Source organism: Acanthopagrus latus, chromosome 7 (genome assembly GCF_904848185.1).
Source record: "Acanthopagrus latus isolate v.2019 chromosome 7, fAcaLat1.1, whole genome shotgun sequence".
Lineage (NCBI taxonomy): Eukaryota > Metazoa > Chordata > Actinopteri > Spariformes > Sparidae > Acanthopagrus > Acanthopagrus latus.
In genome coordinates, this window is record NC_051045.1 from 29855311 (window position 1) to 29868141 (window position 12831).

General features: G+C 43.1%; 2 protein-coding genes across 2 annotated transcripts; one reads left to right on the forward strand and one right to left on the reverse strand.

Annotated features, from left to right (window-relative positions):
* Positions 1–8: 8 nt before the first annotated feature.
* Positions 9–8863, reverse strand: haus7 (HAUS augmin-like complex, subunit 7). Its single transcript, XM_037104400.1, has 9 exons — positions 8699–8863; positions 7438–7553; positions 7263–7333; positions 6847–6911; positions 6541–6731; positions 3332–3452; positions 2892–3104; positions 2682–2793; positions 9–502 (listed from the first exon to the last, which is right to left on the reverse strand). Exons 1-8 carry the CDS (start codon positions 8846–8848, stop codon positions 2692–2694), a joined length of 1029 nt encoding a protein of 342 aa, XP_036960295.1. The 5' UTR covers positions 8849–8863; the 3' UTR covers positions 9–502; positions 2682–2691.
* A 427-nt stretch (positions 8864–9290) lies between these two features.
* Positions 9291–11846, forward strand: las1l (LAS1 like ribosome biogenesis factor). The gene has a single exon (XM_037104399.1). It carries the CDS (start codon positions 9496–9498, stop codon positions 11221–11223), a length of 1728 nt encoding a protein of 575 aa, XP_036960294.1. The 5' UTR covers positions 9291–9495; the 3' UTR covers positions 11224–11846.
* Positions 11847–12831: the final 985 nt, after the last annotated feature.

Consider the following 12831-nt stretch of genomic DNA (forward strand, 5'->3'; position numbering starts at 1 on the left):
TGGCAATATAAAGTTTAAAACATTTAAATTTATTCAGTGATACAATATGCACATTTATATTGAGTCCAACAAAGGTAACATGTTCGGATGATAGAGGAGGAATGCTGAATTCTCATTATCCTCCCATCTCAATAGATATCAACCCCTTCTGCTTTTACTGTAGTGCAGTTCATGTTACTAGATGGAATACATGGCCAGTATAATGTGAATGATTACACAAAACCTGCCTAACACATCAGTCTGACATTAGAATAACAAACAGGGTGCACGACTCCAGCAAATACACAAAGATGAGTGCACATCTGCTAAATGTCTATCTGAGCAACAGTGGTCAACCTCTGTCAAGTTCTGTTTGATGCTTTAGGTTTTAACACATCAGCTGCCACTCAACATTAACACTGATGGTTTGAAGTTTAAACAGGTGTCTGTACTACTTCATGTAAGAGATGCCATCAGGAATAAAGCAGAGAGATTCTCCTGGTAAGATCCACATGCTGGTCCTCTGGAAAAAGAACACAACGTGAAAGGAAACTGAAAATGCAACAAAACATACAGCTGAGGTAGGACGTCTCCATAAACCGTCCTGACACTCGATCTTAGTAACCACTCCCTGTCTTGGGGCAGGAAGGATCACTACCTTATTTAAGATTGTTAAACGTTATAATAATAGTGGAGCGACTGTTTTATTTAACGTTGCAGTGGGTCAGGAGTTTACATGCACTTTAAGTATTGCTTTTTGACTTGGGTCACAAATTTCTCACAATAAGTTGCTGGAATTGTGGCCCATTCCCACAGACAGAACTGGAGGAAGTGAGCCAGGTTAGCAGGCCTCCTTATATGTTCATTTTTTCAGTTCTGCCCTGAAATTTCCTTTTGGATAGAGGCCAGGGCTTTCTGATGATTAATCAACTTTTGTTGACTATGGGCCATTTTGCAACAATTTTGACAGTATTCTTGGACTCATTGACCATTTGGGGACCCATTTGCAACCAAGCATTAACATCCTGGTTGATGTCTTGAGATGTTGCCTCAAATATATCTACATCATTCTCCATCTTCATGATGCTGTCTATTTTGTGAACAAATGAGTTTCGAAGCAGCAAAGCACTCTGATAACATGCTGCCCCCACACCTAATCGGACAAGAAGACATCTGTCCAAAAAGTCACATTTTTGTCCCCGTATGCTGTTTCAAACCAAAGTCTGGCTTTTTATAGCTGTTTTGGAGCAGTGTGGGCTCTTTCAGATCAATGCTGAGCTCCTTAGACTTTCATATTGTTGTTTTTGTGGCTGAGTCTAATGTCTGTATCAAACAAGTCCTATCAAAATGGGCCCAGAAAAGTCACTATTATCATTCAGAATCACTCTGAAGAAGTGAAGCCCCATTCATGCTGCCCTCTCCATACAGAATCACCTGTCGATACTCTGTCTTGCTTTCTGTGTGAAAGTTACAGATGCAGGATCAGAGTCCCAGCAGAGGTGAGAAGGAGTCTGTGTAAATGGAAAAGCCGGCAGCGTGGAACAGGAGCGTGTCGGTCTGATGATGTTCACAGTCTGACAGCTAAACAGATCCTTCACTCATCAAATAAAAGAGAGATGTCTCACACTTCAACCCACAAAGCAACGTTACAGGACCGAATAACAGTAATGTGACAATTGGTAGTGTCTTTGGCAGGAAAAAGGGAAAAATACTGCACCCATACATGGAAAAGCCTCTGACATCCTCTCTGTCCTGCAGACCCTTCATCACATTTCTGCCTGAAAAACAGCATCTGTCCCCAGCAGAGAGAGCCAGGCGAGTCCCACAGTTGAATGTGGCACTGCTTGGTTCAGTATGAATAAAAAACCGTGGAGTTAAAGGCAAGCCTTTGTTGCAGCAATAATGCAGAGTCTCTGTGTGAAAAGGGCTACTGATACCCAAAGATCATAACTAAACAGGCAAAAAAAAGAGATTTATCGCAATGACTCAAACAAGATGTGTAAGCTATAGACTTAGACTTCTCTTTATTGATCCTTTTGGGATGACTCCCGCAAGGAGATTGGATTATATATAGGCGTCTGTGGAAATACATGGAGCGGGGGGTGGGGCTGAAATGATTAGATATAAGGGATATGCAATGTACAGCTTATCAACTGTTAATTTTTATGAGTATTGTTGACATGCTACCTGGACTGTGATGACATTGATGATGGCAGCTACTGATGATGTGATGCTATTGTTAATTTGCCTGATGTGTTTTTAGTTTTTTTCAGTGTGTCTGTCAGTTCTGTGCTGTACCACAAATTGCATTGTAGAGGACATAAATGTTTTCCAAGTCTAAATCTAAATTCACAGGTACACCTCCAGCTGACTGAAATTATGTCAATTTGTCAGAAACTATTTAAAATGTGACATCATTTCCTGGAATATTCTAAGGCATGGTAAGCATATTGTATGTAAACTTCTGACCCACTGGAATTGTGATAAAGTGGATTATAAAAGGAAACTATTCCATCTGGACAACAATCTATGTTGTTATGCACAAAGAAAATGTCCTTACAGATTTTCCATAACTAAAGTTTGTAACATAAGATAACAACAACAATAATAAAGTAAAATCTTGAGTGGTTAAAAATAAGTCTAATAACTTCAACCAAAGTGTTTATGTTTAACTGTGCATGTGAAAGCAAATTTTTACTTACATAACGTGTGCTACTCTCCTAGGCTCTGAAAGCAAGGCTGCATCTGTAGCTGGGTAACACCCTCATTCATGGACACAGAAGCATCTGATACTTCCTTTAGCATGTCCAACTCCTAAGGAAGACACACAAGAGGGGAAAGTGTCAAGCTTGTGTTGGGACAGATTTTTGTGTGTGAATGGTAGCCCCCCCATTTCCCACATGTGTGAGTACCGTGATAAAGGCCAGCAGTAGATGGTGTACTCTCTGGAAGATGTCAGTATCTGTGCTGAAGCTGGGGGGCTCTCTACCACAGTAGTCTCTCATGTCAGTTTCGAAAACATGGCTGAAAGTAGCCATCAATCGCTGGAGGTCACATGCTGCTACACGCAACGAGCTTGGAGAGAAGACACCAGGACTCTGGGCCTCATTGTTCAGAAAGTCACACTGAGGAGAGCAGAGGGCAGAAGGAGAAGAACACAGCAAACAGATAGCACTCATTATCATCAACATGCCAAGACCAAATCTATGGGTCTGTGCATTATAATATTTCAAAATAGAACACTGTGTAACAAAGATTTTCAATTGACGTGGTAATCATTTCAGAATTGACACCCTGTAGCAATTAACGGCTCTATTTTGTGCAGGCATCGTCGACCACATGAACACCATACCTCTGACTGTAGCTGCTCCAGTGCTGACTGAGTCTGCTGTAAAAGGGTGGAAACATCAACAGCCTCTTCTCTTCTGGGCTTACCAGATGCAGAAGATAACTTGGTACCCTTTTGTAGAGACCTGCAAGGTAAGGTAAGGAACAGCAGTGAGACAGGCTGGAGAGGAGATCAACCAAGACACTGATGCTGCAGGCTAATAAAAGAGCCAGTGTGAAGCTCACCCTCCCACCCAGCCAAGTATGGCTCTCACCCTCTCCACAACGCTCTGGTCGAACAGAAGGAGCACCTTCAGCCAGAGACTAATTTCTCCTAAATGCACCACAGGAAGTCATTCTTACCTGTGGCCATTAAACTGTACAACTCCTCCCTCTGACTATTGGACTCAAATGGCTATTTATAAAAACACAACAAACAAACTATAATCACTCATTCTCATTTCAACACTAACTATTTCACTGTATATATTTCCAGATTGTCTACTTTTTATTGTATATCTTATTTTATTTCTTTGTCTATTTTAATGTTTATTTATATTTTTTTCTTTACCTCTTGATTCCACTCATGCTGTATTCCTATCCTATTTTGCACAGAGCATTTGGAACAAAAACAATTTCCCCCCGGGATTAATAAAGTATTCTGATTCTGATTCTGAATGTGGATGGTACTGGCTGTTGCCATCTTGGCAGTGCCTGACTCCACCTGACTCTTGCTAATCCAAGAGTTGGCACAGAGATGGAGCATAAGATGAATGAAGCCTGGTTATTGAAACACACCCACCTAACTGGAAACTACCATGCTAGGTAATGCTGACAAGTTAGTTATGCTCAAACAGAAAGAAAATGTCATTGGGATAATTTGGACATTTAAGTTTGACTAAATGCTTTATTTTCCCAAACAGACAGAATACTTTACTGCACATATACACAGCCACAAAAAAGCTACTGAGGGTGAATGTTGTCTGTGTTCAGTTTAACACTAGTTCTGACTAAAGCCAAAATCAATTTTTCACAAAAAAAGATGTCTATTTATTTTTTTCCTACTTCTTCACTCACAGAGTACATTTGTCCTCCATTCAGCAGCCAAAAGGAGATAATTACAGTGCATTACAGCAGATTTAAGCACTTCTGCAGTGTGTTGCTGCAGCCAGGTTGAGGAGTGAGAGTGAAGATAAATCCACTTTTAATTCTGGTCAATTTGGAAACTGCAGTGTCCCCCACGACACCTCCCAACAGCTCCAGCTCCAACTCCAGTCACCTCCACCAATGCCCACCTTAATGGGCCCCCCTCCCCACCCTCCTCAGTGACGACTCTTTCCATCCATGAGAGGGACGTCAACAAACTCTTCAAGAGACAGAATCCCCGGAAAGCTGCTGGACCGGATTCGGTCTCCCCATCCTCCCTGAGGCACTGTGCTGACCAGCTGTCCCCAGTGTTCACAGACATTTTTAACACCTCACTGGAGACCTGTCACGTGCCAGCCTGCTTCAAGACCTCAACCATCATCCCTGTCCCCAAGAAGCCAAGGACCACCGGACTTAACGACTTCAGACCCGTCGCCCTGACCTCTGTGGTCATGAAGTCCTTCGAGCACCTTGTGCTCTCACACCTCAAGGACATCACCGACCCTCTCCTGGACCCCCTGCAGTTTGCCTACAGAGCCAACAGGTCTGTAGACGATGCTGTCAACCTGGCCCTCCACTATATCCTCCAGCACCTGGACTCTACAGGAACCTACGCCAGGATCCTGTTTGTGGATTTCAGCTCTGCTTTCAACACCATCATCCCAGCTCTGCTACAGGAGAAGCTCTCCCAGCTGAACGTGCCTGACTCCACCTGCAGGTGGATTACTGACTTCCTGTCTGACAGGAAACAGTGTGTAAGCTGGGAAAACACATCTCCGATGCACAGACTATCAGTACCGGATCCCCCCAGGGCTGTGTTCTTTCTCCTCTGCTCTTCTCCCTGTACACCAACAGCTGCACCTCCAGTCACCAGTCCGTCAAGCTCCTGAAGTTTGCAGACGACACCACCCTCATCGGACTCATCTCTGATGGTGACGAGTCCGCCTACAGGTGGGAGGTTGACCACCTGGTGACCTGGTGCAACCAGAGCAGCCTAGAGCTCGATGCTCTAAAGACAGTGGAGATGGTTGTGGACTACAGGAAGAACTCAGCCTCACCTGCCCCTATCACCCTCTGTGACTCCACTATTGACACTGTGGAGTCTTTCCGCTTCCTGGGAAAAATCATCTCCCAGGACCTCAAGTGGGAGCTGAACATTAGCTCCCTCATCAAGAAAGCACAGCAGAGGATGTACTTCCTGCGGCAGCTGCAGAAATTCAGTCTGCCAAAGACAATGATGGTGCACTTCTACACAGCCATCACTGAGTCCATCATCACCTCCTCCATCATCATCTGGTACGCTGCTGCCACCGCCAAGGACAAGGGCAGGCTGCAGCGTGTCATTCGGTCAGCAGAGAAGGTGATTGGCTGCAACCTCCCATCTCTTCAGGACCTGTACACCTCCAGGACCCTGAGGCGTGCAGGAAAGATTGTTGCTGATCCCTCCCATCCCGGTCACAAACTCTTTGAGACACTCCCCTCTGGCAGGAGGCTGCGGTCCATCACGCCACAAGAACAGTTTCTTCCCGTCTACTGTCAGCCTTATCAACAAGGCCTGAATCCCCCCTGACACTCCTCACACTCCACCTCTGCCACTGACTCTACTGTCACACTGACAGCACCATAACTCTATGCGTTACATTAACGCTCAGCTTGAACTTCCTATTCACTTGCACATTTTCATTTGCACATCATTCTTGTAATTGTTCACTGCCAGCTGGTCTGCTCCTTTTATCCTTTTACCCAAAAAACAGATTGTGTATATATATTCATATTGTATAGTTATATTTTCTACTTTTTAAATTAGTTTATATTGTTAATTTGTTATATTTTCTATTCTTTAAATAGTTTATATTGTTAATTTGTTATATTTTCACTTAATAGTTATTTGATGCATGCACCAATATCACCACAACAAATTCCTCGTATGTGTAAAATCGTACTTGGCAATAAAGCTTTTTCTGATTCTGATTCTGATTCTGATTCTGATTCGATTTTCAGCCCTGGGGGCTGCTGCTTGATGCATTACACACATTAGGACCTGATATAATATGTGTAAAACAGGATAATCAAAGAACTAATACATACTTGATGTGTGCAGGCCAGGGGTCAAGTGTGGGTTTTAGCATTTGTGAAAGGTGAGGCAGATTCTCAGCAGCATAGAGCTCGTTCAGCAGCATCTCTGCATCTGTACCAGGCCCAGCAGACTTCTTGCAGCCAGAGACAAGTGATAAAAGCTGCTCCAAGAACTGAAGCTGCCTGTAAACGCTTGCTTCACCCTGTTTAAAAAAACGGTTTGACAAGTTGTACTTACAAAACATGACATTTTAAGCTTAGTCTGATAATATATATCTACATTTGTAAGCGTTTGCATCCACACTATGTTTTTGCAACCTTTGTGATCAGGTTCAGGTCATCTGCTTTGCAAAGCATCAGCTCCTGCCAAAGCACAGCCATTTCTGTTGGAACAAAAACAAACCACATCAGTATGGTAAGACTGGATTCACGTTGGACTAGGTGATGTATTGAAATTTGCTGGTTTTCCCATTCATTTAATGAGGGTAGTCTATATAAAGGGGGCTGTATCTTGATGCTGCTATTGAACACCAGTTTAAACACATCTGCAGCACCACCAGATTTGGTCTGAATGTAGCCTACATTGTGATTTTTAATGTGAGTGAAATGAACCACACTATAAATGTAAACTACTGTGTATGTGCATTATTGCTGACATTTTCTCTCTCTTTTACAAGTTCTCCGTCAAAACACATGCAGGACTGTAGGACTAGAGGAAAGTTAGCTAATGTTACCTTTAGCCAAAACATCTGGGTCTTTGGATCTCACTGACATTGGCTTGTGATTGCCGACATTTGGGTTGATACTGTAAAATTGGCAGATGAAGATAGGTAAAGGGATTAGTTAATATTTATACCAAACTTTTTTGATAGATGAGGACGGATGTGAAGTTCTATGTAGCTATTGTACCTGCTGCAGATCCATGCCAGTATGTCGGTGCGGTGCTGAGAGGGAACACACAGCAGCTGCAGCATGCTGTCCGCTTCCTGCAGGTTCAGACCTTCCACCAAAGGACAAGATGCAGCCTAAACAAAGACAAAACAGACAATTTTATATTGTTCTTTCCATTCTCTCACTGTTATTTATAGCTATGCCAGGCTTCATTTTCTAAGTTTTAAAACAAGTCCTCCAGCTGCCTCAGCTTCAACGCTGTTTTGTCGTGAAGATGTTTTGTGGGCTAACGTTACGACACTAGTGTTGTGTCGGTTGCGAACGTGTCGTTCGAACGAATGAATCTTTTCAGTGAACAAAGTGAACGGGATCACCTCATGGACTGATTCGTTCCTTTCTCAGTTCAGTTGAGCTCAGCCGCGATCATGCCGGCCCGGAGTGGAACTGGGTCACAGAGAACTGTCAGGACGTGATTCTCGTTAACATACTGTGCTGAAAATGGCGCTGTGTCTCTCACTCAGCCAGGGCAGAAGAGATGATTCACATTCAGTAACTGTACTGCTAAAATTAGCCCTGTGTTGCTAACATCCATGTAGCATCATGTTAAGTGATTTTACTGTGCACAGAGGACACTTTGACCGTGTAATAAATCTAGTGCATGTATACCACTCAGAGCAGCACTGTGTCTCCCGCCAATGATTGTGTACTGTAATCCCTGAATGCACCGTCCCTCAGTAAGTGAATGTGAACCTCAGGGCTGAATTATTCACTGAGTGACGGATCATTTGACTGCTTATCAGTTCAGGGAGTTGGAGAGCACTGAACAATTCGGTGAACAAATCTTTTGAACGAATCATTTTAATGAACGGATTCTAGAGATTCAGTACGGTACAAATAGCTGCCGTTCCCATCACTATAGGACACTTCACCTGACTTTCCATCAGCACCGGGGAAGGAGACGATGACAAAAGTTGACTTTTTTTGGATGTGCTTGTCCTTTAAGGTTTTGGTTTAGGTAAAGAGCTGATGCAAAAATATCTTTATGGTTATATTCTTGTTTTAGTTTGGAGACATGAAACTCCAGCAGCGTATCTCTACGGAGTAATGCAACATCGACATAACACTGTAAGTAGCAGATCATTTTGGAGGTAACGTTATTGCATATAGTACTTACAGAAACAGAAAAAGGCGGCAAGCAGCCGACCCTTTATTAACAGGCACATTATGAACGCTATGCGATGTGTATGTAAATCTGAATCATTATTTGAACTTATTTTACCTGCAACGCAGCATAAACATGTCGTACAAGTTGCTCTTCTTCCAAAGAACCCGCCATCTCCACAACATATGAGGTCGCGTACTCCTCTTCTTCGAATGCGGTTCCGGCAGACTGTTCGCTGCGAAGCGTACTGCTGCCCCCCACCGTCATAAATGAGTCACTTCAGTTGATATTCCGACGTTGACCCAGTACGCAAAAACTGTAATCTCCTTACCAGCTGATAATTATCTATCTATATTAACTATGAAGCCACGACTTCAGTGAATAAGACAGCTTTTTAAACAACTGTTGTCTCTCACTTAAGTACTCTCACAAGTAATGCTGCATAGCCCCAGGACTCCCTTATATGAACGAACTATTTGCAAGCCTATTATTTTTGAACAACTTGCGTGGCCACAGTGACGTAGACTTCATCTGATCACGGTGTCACTCTCCCCTCCCGTCCTCATCCACTCATTGTTCACAAATTATTTGATAATGCTCAAGTATTATGGTCTTATCAGCAAAACGTTTGAATCCAGGCATAGTACATCTCCGGTACAGTAGGTGGCGGTATGCACCAAAACATCATGGCTGCAACCCGCCATGAGCACAAAACCAACAAGAAAGAGAAGTAGTCAATATGTCATTTCCGGGATGCGAGACGATCGGCGACAGTAAGCCGCCTCGCTTCGTAATATTGAGCTAATATTTTTGTGACTGCGCCTGTCAGAAGACAGTATTTTCCTCAGTCTCTGGGAGCGACGTGTCTATAAGGTGTTGACGTAAGTGCTCCGTGCTCCGCAACTACCGTTAAAATGAAGAAAAAGAGCTCAGAGAAAAAACGCCATGTGGTGGCGTGGCTCAACAAAGCTGAGTGGGATCAAGTTCTGGAGTATCTTTACTCCAAGGATTCAGCCTTACAGAGGTTTGCACTTAAGAGAATAACTGCTTGGAAAGGCAGATATGCCAACAGCACCCCTGTCGCAGTGGATTGCACTGCGGACCTGGTGAGGTGCCAGGTGCTGGACAGGTCAGGACAGCTGGATGGAGACGACCTTGTATTGCTCTATGGAGCGGCCCTGGTGAGGTTTGTCAATCTGATCACTGAACGACAGCAGGGGAAAACAGCCCGGCCACTCCGGCGGCTGGCTGGGAACCTAAACATCCCGGAATGGGTTGTAGACCTGCGGCATGACTTTACACACCGAAAGCTCCCGACGTTGAAGTGGTGTCAGAAGGGATGTAAGGTGGTTCTAGAGTGGCTTCAGCAGGAGTACTGGTCCAGGCAGCTGGGAGGAGGGCCAAATGAGGACTGGGAGTCACAGTCGGATGGAGAGGATGAAGGTATTGACCAGAAACACCATGAGAATGAGCTCATAGCAAGGCAAAAAGAAATGGAAACCTACAAGAATGCACGGGAACTTCTTATAAACTTTGAAAAGGAGCAGTACCAGGCTTTTGATGGGCTACCTGAGGACAAGGAGAAGAGCTCATGGCCAGCCCCCTTTGCAGACATGAGCTGGTTACTCGGTGAGATCAAGCAGTTTGCTTTGGAGTCAAGTGATATGCTGGTGGATGTGTTGTTGGAAGATGGTTTCCTGGTTCCAACTGTTGAACAACTGGAAACATTAGGCTGTGACACTTGTGACAATGCATCTCCCACTGAACCCAGAGTCCCTCAAACCTTCATGCGTTTTTGGCTGCCTCTCCTCAAGATGCTCAACTCACCATTCTTTATTCACCTCCTGCTGGAGAAGCTCTTTGTTGAACTTAAGCTGCTTGCTAAAGAGCAGAATAATCACAGGGCTTTCTACATTTCTGCCTGGATTTCAGAAGTCCTATTCTGTAACAGCAACAAATTTGAATTCCATTTTCAAACAAAGGTACAGAAGAAGGCCAGAATGAAGGACAGGATTTTTGTAAATCGCATCCAGCTGCGTTGGCAGCAGCTGCTTTCAGCATGCCTGGATGCTCCCTGCATCAGCACGCCCCACCTGCTCCAGTTAATCCTAGATGACATGGAGCATCCTCTCCCTCTGGAAACTCGAGAGAGGCTGATCCAGCTCTGCTCCATCTACACACAGACTGAACACTCACAATTTGATACTTCTCTGGAGCAGAAACAACAGCCGATGTACACACTGGAGAGTCTGCATGAGAAGCTGCAGCTTTCATGGCGCCACAGCCATCTACAGCGCTCTACAGCTGACTTGGAGAGAAGTATGTCCTCCCAGGAGTACCAGTGGGCAGATGCTCAGGCTGAAAAAGCAAAATTGCTTCGAGGTTCACCTTGGCAGGTGTGCGTTGATAAAGTTTTGTGGAAGAACTATCCTCTTGGTAAAGTCCCTGGACAGTCAGATGACCCCTCCTGCCTCATGGTGGAAAACTACTCAACAATGACTGTCTTTGACCAACAGGTAGAGTTGGAGAACAATACAACACACAATGCCCCAGGAGTCTCTGCGCCAGTGAGAACAGCTGATGGCCTTCTTTGGAACCACAGCGACCTTAACAAGCTGAAATCTGGACTGCAACTTTTTTGAGTCATGTGGTAATGCTGTGAAATATAGCTCCTTCCATGCTGGGACATTATTGAACTGGCGCTTTCTGCTGTTTTGACACTTGAAAACAAATATTCAAAATGTGTAAACTTCAATTGAATCTAGAGTTTGGTCCTGAATGAAAATTATATGTAAAGAAGTGGATTACCATTTGATATAAAAGTCATTCTTTTCAGATATTGATCCAATGTAATGCCCTGTTTAATATTATTAAAAAAAGTAACCTTTGTTTTCAACTGTTGTGTGAAGCATTCATGTAGTGTGCTGTGTTGATAACATTTTCAACATGTGGCTAAGACAGAAGTAGACCTAGTGCACACTATTTAACAAATCATTTAAAACATACTGCACATGGTAAAGCAAGAGTAGGTTGGGATCTGGTTAATTCATTATGATGGTGTATTAGTTGTGTGAGGTTTTTTTTTTTTGTTTTTTTCTTGCACCTGTCATGCAACTTAACTTGCACTGATAACACAGTTGTTGGTTCTTTACAAATGGTTTTGGAAAACCCTGCCAAAAGGGGACGTTATTGTACGCACAAGGTGGTTTTTGTGTAATGCATCTTTTTTTGGTGTACTTACGTGAAATAAAAAATGTAGTCTTTTGAAGGAATAACATTGTGTATTTCATGTGCAAGATTTATTGTGCCTAATCACAGCATGTTGGTTTGGGAAGGATGTCTTTTGTGAGAAGGCTAACTGCAGTATGAGCAGGCCATCAAGGGTGTTCATCAGCACAGAGTTAAAAACTCATAGGCACTTCTTAGCCCTTGAATGGAACCCATTGTTTTACTTCTTTTACAGTCTGTTTTTCAAGTTGTACAGTGTATCCATGATTAGAGTAATAGCTAAAAAGTGCATAACATACAAGACTTCATGGTACTGCAACTCTATTTCTGTAAGTTGAAACTTGGCCAACATAGAAGCCAGTGGACAAAGACATTAAATTTACAAAATATTTTTTTAAAAATAAATTAAAGCACAGTTTAACAGGGGATATTCTGTGTGTATGACAAAGTGAAAAATATGAAGATCTGTATGAAATGTCATGATATGCAACACAAACAGTCATAAGAAATACTATGGAGCTTAAATTATGCCTTTTTGAGACAGGATCGGTAGTGATGCCAAGATCAAAAGTCACAGAAGGTATGTCAATTGTTGCTCAGCAGTATATACAGATCCCTAGACTGGTATACAGTGCCTTGCAAAAGTATTCACCCCACTTGAACTTTTCCACATTTTGTCACGTTTTAACAACAAATGTATTTTATTGGGATTTTATGTGATAGACCAACAAAAAGTGGTGCATAATTGTGAAGTGGAAGGAAAATGATACATGGTTTTAATTTTTTTTACAAATAAAAAACAGAAAACTGTGGTGTGCAAAAGTATTCATCCCCCTTTACTCTGATACCCTTAAATAAATTCCAGTGCAACCAGTTGCCTTCAGAAGTCACCTAACTAGTAAATGGAGTTCACCTGTGTGTGATGTAATCTCAGTGTAAATGCAGCTGCTCTGTGAAGGCCTCAGAGGTTTGTTAGAGAACATTAGTGAACAAACAGCATCATGAGGCCCAAGGAACACACC